Raw genomic sequence first — 18855 nt, forward strand, 5'->3', positions numbered from 1 at the left:
CATACCTGAGCTATTCTTTTTAGGCCACAAATCTGAGGAACTGTCCTAGGTTGAGGTGTTGATAGAGGAAGTTTTTGAAACAAATTGATAAGTTAAAAAGTAATAAGTCACTAGGACCAGATGGTATTCACCCAAGAGTTCTGAAGGAACTCAAATGTGAAATTGCAAAACTACTAACTGCAATATGTAATTTATCACTTAAATCAGCTTCTGTACCAGATGCCTGGAGGATAGCTAATGTAATGCCGATTATTAAAAAGGCTCCAAAGGGGATCCTGGCAATTACAGGCTGGTAAGCCGAACTTCAATGCCAGGCAAATTGTTCTTTACTGTAGTTTCAATCAGAATGATGACACATAAATGAACACTATTTGGTGGGGGAAGAGTCAATGTGGCATTTGTAAAGGGAAATCATGCCTCACCAATCTACTAAAACTCTTTGAGGGGATCAACAAACGTGGACAAGGGTGATCCAGTGACTGCAGAGTGCTTGGATTTTCAGAAAGCCTTTGACAAGGTGCATTATCAAAGGCTCATAAGCAAAACAGTTGGGGATAAGCAGGAAGGTCCTCTCATGGGACAGTAACTAATTAAGCGATAGGAAGCAAAGACTAGGAGTAAATGGTCAGTTTTCAGAATGGAGAGAGGTAAGTAGTGGTGTCCCCCAAAGATCTGTACTGGGACCATGTAATGGGGTTGCACTTACCTCTTATGAGCACCCCCTGGCCAAGTGCATGTGCCTGGACACACACTCTCTACCTGTTTGTGGTGAGCCTTGGATGACTCAGCCCTCTGGCCAAGTCATACACTGTCTGTGAGATAAAAGCAAAGCAAACCCATTTCAGGGTACAAGTCCAGCTCTGTAATGTGTGTGTCTGTCCCTGCTCTGAAATCGACCAGTGCCCCAGGGCTGCTTCCCTGGAGGCAATGTCTTCGCCCTCCTAGGCCTTTCGAGCCACAACTCTCCAGCTGGGCCGCTGCAGTTCAGTTCCCGTCTTGGGGGTGCCTCAATGTCCAGGCTCCTCCCCCCCTGTGGCTTGCAGGAGGTTGTGGGGGGACCCAGGCCCACCCACTACTGCAGGTTCCAGCCCAGGGACCCTGTAGATAGCAGCTGTCTGCTGTGTCCCTTTATTTAAGTTACGCTGCTGCTCTAATTCCCAGAGCCGCTTCCCCGTGGCCCTGTGTTGTCTTCACCCTTACCTCAGGCCCTTGTCCTGATGGAGTTCTCACAACCAGCTCAGGGCTCCTTCTTGCTCTCCCCGGCTTCTGGCAGCACTATCTCGTCCGAGGTCCTGCAGCTCCCTTAGCCAGCCCACACACCATCCATGCTTCCCAACTCCAAGAAGGAGGGATAGCTCAGTGGTTTGAGCATTGGCCTACTAAACCATGGGTTGTGAGCTCAATCCTTGAGGGGGCCATTTAGGGATCTGGGGCAAAAATGTGTCTGGGGATTGGCCTTGCTTTGAGCAGGAGGTTGGACTAGATGACCTCCTGAGGTCCCTTCCAACCTTGATATCCTGTGACAAGGAACTGAACTCGCTCTTGCTCTGCAGCTCTTCTTGTACTGACCTGCTGGATCCGGATTGGCTGCTTCTCTCACAGCCACCCTAGGTAGCTTGGAGGACCTCTCTGTTGCCCTTTGCTGGGGCAGGCTGTAGCAGGGGGTCTCAGGGCCTAGTCCACCCCCTCACACACCTCCCCTTTCAGACAAGATTGAAGTGGTGCTCTTGCAGGTAATGTCTCTGCTTACCCAGCCTTTTGCCCTAGTTTCATAGGGTATTTACTCTCTCCAACCTTTCTGTCTGAAGAGTTCCTTTGCCTGTACCCCCATTTGTCATGGTTCTCCTTCCCTGGCCTCTCTTATCCAGGGAGCGTTAGTAGTCCTTGCCCTGGTTTCTCAGGGTTTCCCTGCCAGGCCTCTCTGCCTGGAGAGATTTGGCAGTCTCTCACCCCAGTGGATCAGGGTCTTCTCCCTCAATCCTTTCTACTTCTAGAGCTATTTACTTTCTGCCCTGGTTGCTCAAGGTCTTCCCTCCCAGGCCTGTCTACCTGGAGAGCTTTTATAATCTCTGCCCCTTTTGGTCAGGGTTCCCTCCCAGGCCTCTCTGCGTGGAGAGGTTTTCCAGATCAGGCTCCTTCCTTAAGTAGCTCTGTGACACACCTATCAATTATGCCCTGCTTCTTCAGGGTACTTCTCTCCCAGGCCTTTCTCCCTGGAGAGCTAGTAATGGTAATCTCTGCCCTGATGCCTCAGGGTTTCTCTCCTAGGCCTCTCTACCTGGAGAGCTTTTAACAATTCCTTGCCCCAGTTAGTCAGGGTTCCTCTCAGACCTCTTTGGAGAGGTTTTCATTGCTCAGGCTCCCTGGGAGCTCCTTTTATTCTGTGCCAACCTATCTCAAAGGTGGGCTCGACCAAAGTTACCCGTTAGGCATATTCTTTAGCCAAGGGGGAACTTCTTGCTTGGCTGACTCTAGGAAGTTAACCAGGTCCTTAGCAATACCCCTGTCTTCCTCAGATAAATATGAAGTGACCACAGCCTGGGGTCCCTCTTTTTGTAGGTACTCATACGGTGAATATAACCTTTCATATTCAGTGGCATGTCATAATTTACCACATGCAGGGCATTCAAATCGTCAAAGCCTTTTATCGCCTCTGGGGTGGTTAACAGAGCTGGGTTTTCCCCTGAAATAAACTCCCTTACTGTGGCCTCCTGATTTGGAGAGGAGTTCTTCCGGATGCATCTGCTTGTACGTGCTTCTGAGTTAAGGATCTCTCTATTCAGGTTCAGGTTTCCAAAGACCAGGGACTGTACTGTTTTGCCCACTGCTTTCAATACCTGGCTTAGCAACACCCACTTTGTTCTTTCCATACCCACACTATTGTATGAATGACATCCAGCATGTTAGGACCACTTTTACCTTCCTTTTTCCTCTGAGAAGTGCTTCTCTTTTTAGCAGAGATCTGCTTGTGGCCTTGCTCTGCCACCACTTCAAGATTCTGGGGTTTTATAGCCAGAGTCAGGCAGCTCTCCGCTTCAGTGAGAAGCTGTATATCTCTGTCCAAGCCACCTTCCTTCTGTAGTGACCTCAGACTACATAATTCCAGCTCTTTCTCCTTAGCCAAGTTGCACTTTGATCCTGGCTGGACCTTGAGCAGGTTCTGGAGCCTAGTCAGCTCCTTTTGCAGCAGAAAGCACTGCTGTTCCCCCATCTCCTTCTCCACTCTGAGGTGGGTCAGCTCTTGCTCCCATTTTACTGATTAAAACCACCTCCGTTCTGTTCCCTGAATCTGGGTCTCATAAGCCTTCAACCTGTTATTTAGTTCATGTCAGAGAGCATTCATCTGGTTTGGCAGGTTGTAGGGGCGCCTGGTGCCCAACCAAGAGTCCTGGCTATCAGTTGTTCTCTGAGCTCCCAGGTCCTGTGAAACAGGTTTCCCTTTGTCTGACACCTCTCGTCAGGGAACCCCGCTGTCTGCTCACTGGGCTCTTCTCCACCAGAGTAATGTCAGGGCCCTGGTCCTGCCTCAGTTCCTGCGAGACGTTAGGTACATTTCCCCATGTTCTGTTCCCTCATGACAGAGACTGGGTCTTGCCTTCAGCAAAAGGGCTGTTCAAACCCCACGACTGCTTTCTCATTTCTGTCCTGTGGGCCTCAATCCTGCTTCTTTGTCTAGCCCAGCTTTGCCAATTATGGGGAGGCCTGGGTCTATGATAGTGCTAGTACTGCCTTCCTGAGTTAGAGTTTTTCTCGGGGCAGTGCCTTCTTATGTGACCCATTTCCCCGTAATGGAAACCAGTTGTCCCTGGGGTAGCCTTCCAAGCCCTAAACTGAGTCCTGATGATCCTCCTGTTCCGCCTTCACTACAGCCTGAGCCTCAGCCATTTGTGGCCAGGTGTCTTGGTCAGCCTGGCCTTCACTGGTCTCGATGGCTCTCATGGCAACTGGTCTTGTTTTACAAGCCATGGTTGTATCAGGGTAAACCCATCTCACCTTCCCCTACTTGTCCATAGTACCTGCAGCTGCATGGTGGGGTCTTCCCACTCTTTCCTTTGCGGCATCTGCGGTGGCTGGGCCTGGCTGTCATGGCTGCCAAGCTCCCTGCCACGCCTGAGACTGGTGGTCCTGGAGTTGCTGCTATTAAAGTCCCTCCAGGGTTTTGCCATGCTGCTGCTGGGCAGCTTGCTGGGACTTTGCAGTTCCTGCAGTCTGCCGCTGCTGGCCGAGAGCTCTTATCTGCGCTTCCATGATCCCGTTGTGTGCAGGGGCTGGTCTGAATAAATCAGTGTAACAGGGTTGCACTCACCTCTCACGAGAACCCCCTGACCAAGTATGTGTGCCTGCACTCTCTCTCTCTACCTGCTTTTGGTGGGCCCTTGCTGACTCAGCCCTCTATCCAACTCATATACAGTCCATCTGTGAGATAAAAGCAAAGCAAATCCCTTTTGGGGTCCAAGTCCAACAGGGGTCTCTCTGAGTGTCCTCTGTAAAGTCTCTCAGTTTGTCCCCACTCCAGAATAGAGCGCGCCCCAGAGCACCTTCCCAGGAGGCAATGTCTTCACACACACCCCAGGGCCTTTCCAGCCACAAGTCTCCAGCTGGGCCACTGTAGTTCAGTTCCCCCCTTTTGGGAGTGCCTCAGTGTCCAGGCCACTCCCACCTGGGGTCTTATGGGGACTTGGGAGGGACCCAGGGCCCGCCCACTACTCGGGGTCCCAGCCCAGGGACCCTGTAGATAGCAGCTGTCTGCTGTGTCCCTTTATCTAAGTGGCACTGCTGCTCTGATTCCCTGGGCCACTTCCCCACAGCCCTGCGCCATCTTCACCCTTACTTCAGAGTCTTGTCCTGATGGAGTCCCCGCAACCAGCTCAGGACTCCTCGCTCTCCCTGGCTTCTGGCAGCACTACTTCATCCAAGGTTCTGCAGCTCCCTCAGCCAGCCACACACCATCCATGCTTCTCCAGTTCTAGCAAGGAACTGAACTTGCTCTTCCCTGCAGCTCTTCTTATACTGACCTGCTGGGCCCTGATTGGCTGCTCCCCACACAGCCACTCTAGGCAGCTTGGAGGACCTCTCTTCTGCCCTTTTCTCGGGCAGAGTGTGGCAGGGCCACAAGGCCTCCAGCAGAGAGCCTCAGGGCCTAGTCCACCCCGTCACAGACCAGTACTGTCAACATTCACAAATGATCTGGGAAAAGGTGTGTGAACAGTGAGGTGGCAAAGTTTGCAGACGATACAAAATTACTCAAGATAGTTAAGTCCAAAGCAGACTGCAAAGAGTTACAAAGGTATCTCACAAAACTGGTGACTAGGCAACAAAATGGCAAATGAAATTCAATGTTGATCAATGCAAAGTAATGTAGATTGGCAAACATAATCCCAACTATACATACAAAATGATGGGATCTAAATTAGCTGTTACCACTCAAGAAAGAGATCTTGGAATCATTGTGGCTAGCTCTCTGAAAATATCTACTCAATGTGCAGCAGCAGTCAAAAAAGCTAACTGAATGTTAGTAAACATTAGGAAAGGTATAGATGAGAAGACAGTAAATATGATAATGTCACTAAATAAATCCATGCTACGCCCACACCTTGAAGGCTCTGTGCAGTTCTGGTTGCTCCATCTCAAAAAAGATATAGTAAAATTGGAAAAAGTACAGAGAAGGGTCATAAAAATGATTAGGGGTATGGAACAGCTTCCTTATAAGAAGAGATTTAAAAGACTGGGACTGTTCAGCTTGGAAAAGAGATGTCTAAGGGGGGGATATGATAGAAGTCTATAAAATCATGAATGGTGTGGAGAAAATGAATAGAGAAGTGTTATTTACTCTTTCACATAGCACAAGAACCAGGGATCACCTGATGAAATTAATAGGCAGGTTTAAACAAAAGGAAGTACTGCTTCATACAACACACAATCAACCTATGGAATTTGTTTCCAGGGGATGTTGTGAAGGCCACACTATAATTGGATTAAAAAAAGAATTAGATAAATTAATGGAGGATGGGTCATCAATGGCTATTAGCCAAGATGGTCAGAGACACAACCCCATGCTCTGGATGTCCCTAAATCTCTGATTGCCAGAATCTGGGAGTGGACGATGGGATGGATCACTCGATAAATTGCCCCGTTCTGTTCATTTTCTTCTGAGGTATCTGGCATTAGCCTCTGTCAGAAGACCGGATATTGGGCTAGATGAACCCTTGATCTGACCCATTGAGGCCATTCTTATGTTTTTATGCAGTGAGATCTTTGGGATTCCAGTTTTTATTCAAATCTAACAATAAAAAAATGTAAAACATTGTTATTGATAAGTTGGGTTGTCGAGTAATCGCAGGTAACTCATGTGATTAACAAAAAAATTAATTACGATGTTAAAAAATCACAATTAATCGCAGTTTTAATCGCACCTTTAAGCAAAAGAATACCAATTGAAATGTATTAAATATTTTTGGATGTTTTTCTACATTTTTATATATATCGTATTCTGTGTTGTAATTGAAATCAAAGTGTATATTATTTTTATTACAAATATTTGCACTGTAAAAATGATAAAAGAAATAGTATTTTTCAGTTCACCTCGTACAAGTACTGTAGTGCAATCTCTTTGTCCTCAAATTGCAACTTATAAATGTAGGTTGGTTGGTTTTTTTGCTACGTAACAGCACTCAAAAACAAAACAATGTAAAACTTCAGAGCCTACAAGTCCACTCAGTCCTACTTCTTGTTCAGCCAATCGCTAAGACAAACAAGTTTGTTTACATTTACAGGGGATAATGCAGCCGCCTTCTTATTTACAATGTCGCCAGAAAGTGAGAACAGGCATTTGCATGGCACTTTTGTAGCTGGCATTGTAAGGTATTTACGTGCCAGATATGCTAAACATTCATATCTCTCTTCATCCTTCGGCCACCATTCCAGAGCACATGCTTCCATGTTGATGATGCTCGTTAAAAACGTGTTAATTAAATTTGTGATTGAACTCTGTGGGATAGAATTGTATGTCCCCTGCTCTGTTTTACCCACCTTCTGCCATATATTTCATGTTGTAACATTCTTGGATGATGACCCAGCACATGTTGTTCATTTGAAGAATACTTCCAATGCAGATTTCACAAAACACAAAGAAGGTGCCAATGTGAGTTTTCTAAAGATAGCTACAGCACTCGACCCAAGGTTTAAGAATCTGAAGTGCCTTCCAAAATCTGAGCGGGACGAGGTGTGGAGCATGCTTTCAGAAGTCTTAAAAGAGCAACACTCCGCTGCAGAAACTACAGAACCCGAACCACCGAAAAAGAAAATCAACCTTCTGCTGGTGGCATCTGACTCAGATAATGAAAATGAACATGTCGGGCCAGATTGCTTTGGATGGTTATTGAGCAGAACCCGTCACCAGCATGGACGCAAGTCCCCTGGAATAGTGGTTGAAGCATGAAGGGACATATGAATCTTTAGTGCATCTGGCACGTAAATATCTTGCGATGCCGGCTACAACAGTGCCATGAGAACGCTTGTTCTCACTTTCAGGTGACATTGTAAACAAGAAGCATTATCTCCTGCAAATGTAAACAAACTTGTTTGTCTGAGCGATGGACTGAACAAGAAGTAGGACTGTGTGGACTTACAGGCTCTACAATTTTACATTGTTTTATTTTTGAATGCAGTTTTTTTTACATAATTCTACATTTGTAAGTTCAACTTTCACGATAAAAAGATTGCACTACAGTACTTGTATCAGGTGAATTGAAAAATATTATTTCTTTTGGTTTTTACAGTGCAAATACTTGTAATAAAAATATAAAGCGAGCACTGTACATTTTGTATTCTGTGATGTAATTGAAATCAGTATATTTGAAAATGTAGAAAATATCCAAAAATATTTAAATAAATGGTATTATATTATTGTTTAACAGTGCAATTAATCGCAATCAATTTTTTAATCGCTTGATAGCCCTGTTGATAAGTTATACATGCATTTGACAGTATCTGTGTTGGCAATACAATCAAAGAGAGATGAAAATTTGAAACCAAATTCTCTCTGCAAACATTTCATGTAATTGCAGTCTGCTGTGTTCAGAACACTGAAGACAAATAGACATAAGAATGTTTTAGACATTAAGGCCAGAAGGAACCATCATCATCTAGTTTGACCTCCTGTACATCATAGGACACAGAACCTCACCCCCACTCCCTACTTCAGTAATTCAGCCAGAGACTACAGGCCTATTTCAGAAGTCCTCAAATCTTGATTTAAAGACTTCAAGTTAGAGAATCCACCATTTACTCTAGTTCAAACCAGCAAGTGACCTGTGACCAACGCTGCAGAGGAAGGCAAAAAAACCCAGAGTTTCTGCCAATCCGACCTTGGGGGAATTCCTTCCTGACCCCAAATATGGCAATTATTTAGACACTGAGCATATGGGCATATGGTGGGCAAGCTTCACCATCCAGACACCTAGGAAAGAATTCTCTGTAGTAACTCAGTCCTCCCCATGTAGTGTCCCATCTCTGGCTATTGGAGATATTTGCTAATAGCAGTCATGGATTGGTCATGTGACATTGTAAGCAATCTCATCATAGCAGCCCCTCCATAAACTAAGTCTTTTTGCCCCCACTGTTCCCCTTGGAAGGCTGTTCCAGAACTTCAGTCCTCTGAGAGATAGAAACCTTTGTCTAATATCAAGCCTAAACTTATTGCTGGCCAATTTATATCCATTTATTCTTGTGCCAAGATTGGACCTTAACTTAAACAACTCCTCTCCCTCCCTGGTGTTTATCCCTCATATGTATTTAGAGAGCAGTCGTATCTTGTCTCATCCTTTGGTTAGGCTGAACAAGTCAAGGTCCATAAGTCTTCTCTCATAAGATTCCCCTGATCATGCTAGTAGCCCTTCTGCACCTGTTCCAGTTTGAATTCATCTTTCTTCAACATGAGACCAGAATTTTACATAGTATTTCAGATGAGGTATCACCAGTGGCCAGGTCCAATGTTACTAATGCTTCCCTATCACTACTGGAAATACCTCACCTGAGGCATCCTAGGATTGCATGAGCCTTTTTCATGGCCACATCACATTAGTGGCTCATAGTCATCCTGTGATAGACCTTGGTGCATTGGTTGTTTTCTTCCTCTGTTGTTTACAATTTATAAGTCCCCAATTTATAGCAGAAATGCGTGTTAGTCCCTAAGTGAATGACCTTGCACTTTTCACTGTTGCATTTCACCCTATTTCTATTACTCCTGTTTTCAAAGTCATCCAAATCTCCTTATATGATGATCTGGTCCTCTCCCTATTGACGCTACCTCCCAGCTTTGTTCCCCTGCAGACTTTACTAGTACACTTCCACTTTTTGTGCCAGGCCATTAATTAAAATATAAAATAAGATTTGTCCCAAGACAGATCCTTCACTGGTAACCTCCCTCCAGCCTGGCAGTTCATCTTTCAGCATAACCGATTGTAGTCTCCCCATTTCCTTACCCACCTTTCAATTCACATATTAATCCCCATCTTCTCCAAGACATGTAGCCCAAAATATTTTCCTGTATAACTTTGTCTTTTAACACTTACAATTGTGCATTAAATGATTTGAGTCCTTAGAATGTTCCAAAGGACAGAGTTCTCAGCACTCGTCCCAGGGCAGAAGCTTCTGTGTTGATGCCATACTACTTTAAAATTCTTCCCTTCAGCAGTTCGTATCAAACAATCCTTCTGCTTTCCCTATTGTTTGAGGTTAGACTAGATTTCTCTTCCTACCAGGCTTTGTGCGTGTGCTTGAAAATGAGCACCCTCTTAACTTCTTTAATCTCTGCAGAAGCTCTTTGGTGGAAATGCAGAGTCGTCACGGAGCCAGAGCATCAGTGGATCAAGATCATTCACCTCATCTTGTACAAAGAGGTAAATTAATAGACGATAATTGTTATGGGATCAAATCCTGGGCCTGGCCCTGCTGTCCCCAGTATAAGCCAGCTTCGCATTGCTGCCAGGCCAGTCAAGTGGCACAATACTGAGCACTCTCAGGACTGCTCTGTCTTAGCCCAGCAGCCTGCAGGGCCTTTTTGTAACTGAAGATAGGCCAGCAATTGCAACCCCCTAGCTACAGTCCACAGAGCTATCAATCTGGCATCTTTTGCCAGCACTAAATTCACATTTTCACAGAAGAGTGACAATCTAGTTTAACATAGTTTTAATTCTCTTTCTCTGCAGGAAGTGATCCTCAGGACTGGCGACAGCAGCAGAGGAATATTCCAGTACATTCCTGTCCCAAATGTGGAGAAATTCTACCTGACATGGACACGCTTCAGATCCACGTTATGGACTGTATCATCTGAATGCTGATCTCCAACTCTTCATAAATGGAAATTTTCACCTGCCAAGCAAATGCATTCTTTCCCTCTAGAATAGGACCTGATCCTACTCACTGTGAAGTTTTACAGGGTTATTTTCCACTGATTTCATTGACAACAGAGCAACACCACTTTTTTTTTTTTTTAAGCATTTCCACTTGCTTTAGGGAAGAGAGAATTTTCATCTTGTAAAATGAGTTGCTAATTTACGGAACTCCACATATATCTGCTGCAGTGGAATCTTTAATCATCCTCTAACAAGAAGCTCTACTTCTCATAGTTTATGATCACTCAGCAGAGAATGATTCACTGTATCTGGCTGAATTAATGCAGTCAAAGGAGAAAAGATAGATACAGCTGATCAGTTTATATATGAGAGATGAAGTAGGTACAGGCTTAATCAGGAAGCTAACTCATGTTTGAGAAGCTTTTAATAAAATGGAATAGTTTTGTATTCATTACACACTTGAAAAGAATCCTGCTCTTGCGCTGAATAGCAGTTTTATTGAATTCCCTGCAACCAGGCTAATCTCATGTTAGATTCTTGATACAGTAGTTTGTGTACTCTCTGCTTTAACCAGATGTGGGCAAAGTGTAAGATTAAACTGGTTGGGTCTGAAATATGTAGCTGCTGCTATATTAAAGTCATTTGGTTTTATAGAACAATTCACAATTTAAAGAAGCTGTCTTTACTCCTCTCAATTGTAATAAATTCACCTGAACTTGTACAGTAGATCTCAAAATATTTTGCTGGAAACGGGTATGGTGGATGTAACTTAATCATTTAGGAGAGTTAATTGAGTTTCATGTTTACGAGACAAAAATAAATCTGTTGCAAAACACAAGAACCGACTTTGCAACTTGTGCATATTTTAGATCGGGGTCGGTAGCCTTTCAGAAGTGGTGTGTTGTCTTAATTTATTCACTCTAATTTAAGGTTTTGTGTGCTAGTAATGCATTTTAAAGTGTTTAGAAGGTCTCTTTCTATAAGTCTATAATATATAACTAAACTATTGTATGTAAAGTAAATATGGTTTATAAAATGTTTAAGAAGCTTCATTTAAAATTAAATTAAAATGCAGAGCCCCTCTGGACTGGTGGCCAGGACCCGGTGTGAGTGCCACTGAAAATCAGCTCATGTGCCGCCTTTGGCACTCCTGTAATAGGTTGCCTACCCATTTTAGATCTTCATTATATTCTGGATTGGCTTTTCGTCCATATGTATTTCCAGTAGGAAACTGTGTTGGATTAGGTCTTTTGATGCTTTCAGAGATGCGTGCATGTATTCTTTGCTTGTATAATACCAAATCTAAAAACAATCACCATCTTCCTCGGCATTGTGGTGGGATTCCAGCTCAGCTCCTCAGTCGGCTGCTTTTGTTGAATTACCATTGAAATCTAGAATGCAAAATCTACTGTGACAGCAAAAAAAGAAAGGAAAAAAAGCAGCAGGATCATACATCAAATAATGTGAAGGACTACTGGAATGAGGATTGTAATCGGGGAAAAAATGGAAATTATATTGAGCTTGATCCTGTACTCATTATTCAGATGAAAGTCCCACTGACTTCAAATGGGATTTCTCCCCAAGTAAGAACTGCAGGATTAGAGCCCTGTCTGGACAGCTGATCGAATTGTTAAATCTATTGCTATAAACTACCAGTCCCCAAACTTGGACCATATTTGGTAAATGAGCACCAATGATAAACATGCATGCAATGCAAAAGGAATGTAATTTGTTTGCAAACAGTTGATATCCCATAGTTTTGAATTTTGGGTATGAGGAATTGGCAGAGATGGGAGGCCAAAAGATTGTTGCGGAATCGATGCAGGTACATGGAAAAACTTTGAACACCCACAGTGAGGTCTGCCACGCCCCATCCTCTTGCTATTTATGTAAAAGAGGTGTTAATTTATTGCTTGCATTCAGCCACTATGAATGACAGATCCCTAGCCCCTATTGGAATGGCTCTGGCTTGGTTCATTACATTGTGTGTAGAGTTCTGCGCGGATACAACATTTGTATCCACATCTGATCCACAAACATGGTCCACAGATATAAAGCAGAGATCTGCAGATTTGCAGGGCTCTATTTGTGTGAATGTTCCAGATATATGTTGCTTGAAATTGGTGGGCTGCACAAAATCATATTTCCAGTTCCAGACATCAGTAAGACAGGACACTAATGATCTCTCACAGTGATAGCTAAATTAAATCCATGCTACAAAATGCAGGTATCATTGATGGCTAATGGGGGCGCTGTGGTTTGCCCTTATTTTTGAGGTTGACCATTATGTAATAACCATAAATATTCCAGTCCATTACTGCTCACATTAGTATTGTTCAGTAGTATTAAAGCTTATGTCCTTGTTAGCTGCTGTCATTAGAAAGACTGACTTCAAGGTGCTGAACTTCTGTTGCAGTCAGTGGAAGCTGTGAATACTTTGACCTATGAAAAATCAAGCACACAGGAACATGTACTGTAGTAGGATGACATGCCATCCAGTAGAGAAGGCAGTACTCCTACACCAATGTGAGGAACAATGTGCAAGCAAAGCATATTTTTTTATAACTGATACTTTGCACTTGGTGTACGTTTTCATCAAAGGATCCTCAGGATACTTTACCAATACTGAGGCCAAGTCTACACTACAAAGTTTTTCTGACGCAAGTTACATCGGCTTACAGGTGCCACAGTTAGTATATTGTAGAAGCAGCAAAGAATCCTGTGGCACCTTATAGACTAACAGACGTTTTGCAGCATGAGCTTTCGTGGGTGAATACCCACTTCTTCGGATGCAAGTGGGTATTCTTGCATCCGAAGTGTCTTGCATCCGAAGAAGTGGGTATTCACCCACGAAAGCTCATGCTGCAAAACGTCTGTTAGTCTATAAGGTGCCACAGGATTCTTTGCTGCTTCTACAGAACCAGACTAACACGGCTACCCCTCTGATAGTTAGTATATTGCTTGTCATATGCATACTTGGCTCCTTCTGTTGGCGCAGCACTTATTCACCAGAAGTGCATGTGTCAATGCACAGTGTGGTGCACCATGGGTTGGTATCCCATTGTGCAACCCCCCATCATTCAGCGTGCTGTCTTTTGGGTAGTTTTGGCAATGCGTGGTGTGGCGGGGCAGAAATGACTTGTGCAGTGGTGACTGGAAGCAAGGGGTCTCATAATGTACTTCATCTCGTAATATTATCTCTATCCCATAATTGTCATGCCTATTTTCAATTTCCCACAAACCCATGTGGGACTTGTCCCTGTCTACAGGCTCAGATAGGAGTATGGAGACTGCATAGCTCAGCATTATTGTCATAAGTGTTGCAAGCATAGGACGCATTGTCCTCCAGTATTCACAGAGCCTCAACAGGAATCATGGGGAACATAATTTCCTAGTGGTCAGTTTGCTATGGGACATAGAACCAACTCAAGGTTGTAGGTGACATGCACAGAGCAGCTGCAAATGGTGAAGTGCCACTTCTAGGCCCAAGAAATGAGCACTGACTGATGGGATCATATTGCAATGCAGATTTGGGAAGATGAGCAGTGGCCACAGAACTTTCGTATGCACAAGGCCATATTCTCAGATCTGTGCGCTGAGCTCCCTCAGCCAGCCCACACACCAGCCATGTTTCTCCAGTTCCAAGAAGGAGGGATAGCTCAGTGGTTTGAGCATTGGCCTGCTAAACCCAGGGTTGTGAGTTCAATCCTTGAGGGGGCCATTTAGGGATTGGGGGCAAAAATCTGTCTGGGGATTGGTCCTGCTTTGAACGGGGGGTTGGACTACATGACCTCCTGAGGTCTCTTCCAACATTGAGATTCTAAGAATTACTTTGTGTCTGTTTTGCAAATGAGGAAACCCAGGCACTAAGCAATTTAAGTAATGCTTCCAGCTGCATTCAAAAGTCATTACTAGAACACAGGACACTTGGCTCTCAATCCCTTTGTTTGGTAGCCAAAGACTATGTTACTTCACTCATATTTCCTCCATAAATTCAGATTATTCTATTGTTGACCAAAATGTCTCTGAAGGATCATCATAAGCTTGGCCATAACCTTCTCCAAGAATTGCTAGTGCCTTTGGCAGATGCAGATTCTGATGACTTTTGAATTAGTTCTCTGTGACAGTGGGACTTATGGTCTTCCTTCCTTGTACCCAATTTTATTGTGGTAGCTCTACAGTTGTTAGAGATTCTGCATTGATAGCAAATTTTTTGAAGTACTGTCATTCAGCCTTCTGATAGAATCTTAATGGAGCTGATTTAATAAAAGGAGCATTAATCATATCTGGAACATAGAAAATCAGTGCAAAAGGCCATAGTGAGAATTACCTATTCAACAATCAACCCAATGATGACAATTTTTAAGTGGTTTGAGTTAAGTTGAGAGCTCGGTGTGGAGTGCTTCTGCAACATTTCTCCAGCAAATGTCAGCCATGTCTACACAGCAGCAGCATAACTATGGGGCTGTAGTTGTGCTGCTGTAGCACTATAGTGTAGATGCTTCCTGCATTGATGGAAAGGGTTTTTCCATCAAGGTAGCTGATCTACCTTTCCAAGAGGTGGAAGCTAGGCTGGTAGGTACCTAGCTATGTGTTCATTGGCAATTAGGTCATCTTAACTAAGTTGCAAACAAACAGTCCAACAACCAACTCAGCGATGGACAAATTGTACCACTCACCAAGTCCTGTTACCTTCAAGTAGAGTCTGCAGCTATGCCCTCTGTTAACTGTGTCTGTTTGCTGCTCTTCTCTGAAACAGTTACCCCAAGTTTCTATATTTGAATTACTCCCTGTTTGAGCTAGTTTAGCTAGAGTGACAGGCTAAATTTGAATTACAAAATCCTATCTGTAGAATGTAAGAATGGCCATACTGGGTCAGACCAAAGGTCCATCTAGCCCAGTATCCTGTCTCCCGACGGTGGCCAATGCCAGGCCCCCAGAGGGAATGCACAGAACAGGTAATCAAGTGATCCATCCCCTATTGCCCATTCCCAGCTTTTGGCAAACACCACAGTTTTCTCCAGGCTGATTGTGAGGCCAAACAATTTTGATGCTTCAGCGAAGTGATCGACAATGCACTGGAGATCTCCCTCTGTGTGTGCTAGGAGGGCACAGTCATCCGCAAAGAATGCTTCTCTTATTAGTAGTTCTGTTACTTTTGTTTTTGCTTTAAGCCTTGTAAGATTGAAGACTGAGCTGTCATGTCTGTATCTGATGTATATGCCTCTGTTGAGCCCCATCTGTAGCATGGTTGAGAACTTGAGTGTAGAAGCGATTGAACAGTACAGGGGCAAGGACACAGCCTTGTTTGACTCCATTTGAAATGGGAAAGGAGTCAGTGACCTTGCATTCCCTCATGAAATAAACAAATGATCTTTACCAGTTTTGGTGGGCAACCAAGTTTGCTGAGGATCATCCATAATCCTTCTCTATCCAATGCTTTTGTCAGATTGATGAAAACATTGAACAGATTAATGTTTTGTTCAATACATTTTTCTTGTATTTCCCTGATACTGAAAATCATATCTATGGTGCTACGACTAGGTCTGAATCCACACTGAGTCTCAGGTAGATTGACTTCTGAGATAGATTAAATCAGTCAGTTCAGGAGGACATGAGCAAAGATTTTTCCAGCGACAGATAGGAGAAATATCCCTCAGTAGTTATTGCAGACCATTTTCCTGCCTTTATTTTTAAATAAAGGAATAATTGTGGCATCTTTAAAGTCTTATGGCATTTCTTCACTCTCCCAGATGTTAGAGAGGATCTTCTGAAGTGTTGTTACCACTTTTGGGCCCACAGATTTATATATTTCTGCCAGTATTCCATCTCTGCCCAAGAACTTTCCTGAGCGCATCAAACTGATTGCCTTTTCTATTTCTTCAAGTGAGGGTCGTGAGTCAGGATGGTGCTGAATAGGCTTTTGAGGTATCTGGTTAATAGTAGTTGTTTCAGTTGAGGATGGTGTGTTCATTAGTTGGCTGAAATGTTCAGCCCATCTCTGTTCCATGTCATGTTTGTCTTTGATGACTGTCTTGCCATCAACCATCATGAGCGAACCTGTGCCCACCTTTAAACGTCCATAGACTAGCTTCAAGGAATCAAAGAACTTCTTTGTTTCATTTGTTTCTGCATACATTTGAGTGTCTTCTGCTACCTTCTCCTAACATTTATCTTGTATCAAGCGTAGTAGTCTTTGTGCTTTGCTTTGCAGGTGTTTAAATCTCCCTCTTTGAGGTAGACTCTCTTTGAGGTAGACTGCCGGATTTGGAAAGCCTCATTTTTTTTCTTTCAAGGGTACTCTGATTTCATCATTTTCATTAAACCAGTCACGGTGAGCCCTTTTCTTCCATCCAAGGACATCGGTTGCAGTTTTTTGTACTACGCTCTGAATTCCTCCCATGAGACAGGGTTATCACCAAGGTTGATTTCTACTGCACTTTGTAGCTTGTCTTGATAGGATGCATGGTTTAGTTTAACAATATCAGGAGACGTCTTGGGTTTTTTTTGGGCATTTCAGGCTTGTGGATATAATGTGTAGATTCAGTATTGACCTAATCATTCTATGATCCGTCTAATATTCTGCCCACGCATGGCTCTGGTGATCCTTACGTCCCTTATATCACATAGTCGGACAATGATGTAATCTACTAGATGCCATTGTTTGGATATGGGCTGCATCCTGTAGTTTTATATTTGTCTGCCTGTCTGAAGATGGTATTTGTAATTGTCAGGCTATGTTCTGCACACTTGCTTAGGAGTAGGAGACCATTTTCGTTCATTTTTTCCAATGCTATTTTTTCCAATGACACCTTGTCAGTTGCTGTTATCTTTACCTTCGCTTGCATTGAAATTTTCTAGGATGATTAGTTTGTCACTTTGTGGTGTTGACTTTATGAGAGAATCGAGATCAAAGTAGAACCGTTCCTTAGCATCATCAGGGTTTGTTAAGGTGGGCGCATATGCACTGATGATGGTAGCAAATCACGACTTATTTAGTGGTAACTGGAGTTTCGTGAGTCTTCCGTTAATGCCTATTGGAAAGTCTTCAAGACATTGCAAGAGTTTGGTCTTGATGGCAATTCCCACTCCATGGATTCTATCTTCGTGTGTTTTTTTTCCCTTCCAGACAGTTCTGTAATAATGCTCTCGTCTTCCAATCTAGTTTCACTGAGTGCTGCAATGTCAATGTCATACCGGTGTAGCTCTTTTGAAAGAAGAGCTGGTCTTCTTTCAGATTGAGAGGTATCGTCTTTGTCTATCATAGTCCTGATGTTCCAAGCAGCAGTCTTTAGTGCTTTTTTAGTTATCTTTGGTTTCAACCACGTTGAGGATGATCCACCAGCCGCAGTAAACTGGCCAGATTTAATTTGGGCAGGCAATGTTTGAGGCACCTTTTCTAGCCCCTGCTCTTACAAAGGGAGGGTAGTGCAATCCTAAAAAGGGCTGCTCTGTCACCTGGGGTGTTGCCGAGCTTCCCTGCTGCCTCTGGATCAGGGATGGGCGACCAATGTCCCAGGCTGCCTGCGTGCAGACTTGTGGCTACAACTGCCAGGAATCATCTTCACCTGTCACTTTGCCACTCCCCCCTCGCCACAGGACTTTTGAAGAGAGATGTGCATGAATGACGTGTGTGTGAAGTTGATTAAAATGGGAGAGTCATTGCACTGGGACAATCCCATTCTCTCAGCTGCTGAAGCTTGGCCCCATGGCACAAAGGCTGTTACAACTGGAGACTTCTTTAGCTTCAGTGGATAGCCAGGACTTCTGTAGTGCCCCATCATGACTTTCACCTTCCACAATACGTTGCTGCACTGCTTTTCAAGCCGTTGGACCAAGATATGGTCTCTTCCGCCTTGGCTACCAGAACAGTCTTTGTATGCTTGGCAGGGCAATCCCTAAATCACCGTCAGTTTCCACACTTCCGGTTACCCAAACCTGGTTTAGCCCACCTGCCGAGGCAGTTTACCGGGTGTGGCCGCTGTCGCATACTTACAGCTACTTGGAGCCACAGGCGAGAGCTGGGTGTACAGTGAGGACCAAAGAGGAAAAGAACCACTCCAGGAGTACGGCAGTTCGAATCACTCAAAGGTACTACCTCTCCCATACACCCCATTCTGTTCCTTACTGGTAGTTTCAACCAGTTTGTCTAGTACTGAAGTCAGGATTACTGGCCTGTAATTGCTGGGATCCCCCCTGGAGCCATTTTTAAAAATTGGCATCACATTAACTAGCCTCCAGTCATTTGGTACAGAAAGTGTACCAGAAGTTCCTTCAGAACTCTTGGGTGAATACCATTTGGTCCTAGTGACTTATTACTGTTTAATGTATCAATTTGTTCCAGAACCTCCTCTAACGACACCTCAATCTGTCTTTGTGCAGCAGAACTGCAGTGGTTCTTCTTCTGGTGGACTGAAAGGTGGACATTTGGTGACATAATCTGAACTACCATTTTTGCCACAATGTATTGCTTTTCAGGAAAATGTTGAAACAAACACAC

The 18855-nt window shown here is 43.9% G+C and overlaps 1 protein-coding gene across 2 annotated transcripts in view; it reads left to right on the forward strand.

The window, feature by feature from the left end:
- OPTN (optineurin) overlaps window positions 1-11314 on the forward strand; it is a 35391-nt gene extending 24077 nt beyond the window's left edge. Inside the window, exons 13-14 of one of the 2 annotated variants that reach the window (XM_045029096.1) lie at window positions 9817-9899; window positions 10209-11314. In XM_045029096.1, the coding sequence (XP_044885031.1) occupies window positions 9817-9899; window positions 10209-10333 (208 nt within the window). In that variant the 3' untranslated portion in view covers window positions 10334-11314. The remainder of the gene's footprint in view (window positions 1-9816; window positions 9900-10208) is intronic. The other variant, XM_045029089.1, reaches the window with a different exon arrangement.
- Window positions 11315-18855: the final 7541 nt, after the last annotated feature.

This window comes from Mauremys mutica, chromosome 1 (assembly GCF_020497125.1).
Source record: "Mauremys mutica isolate MM-2020 ecotype Southern chromosome 1, ASM2049712v1, whole genome shotgun sequence".
Classification (NCBI taxonomy): domain Eukaryota; kingdom Metazoa; phylum Chordata; order Testudines; family Geoemydidae; genus Mauremys; species Mauremys mutica.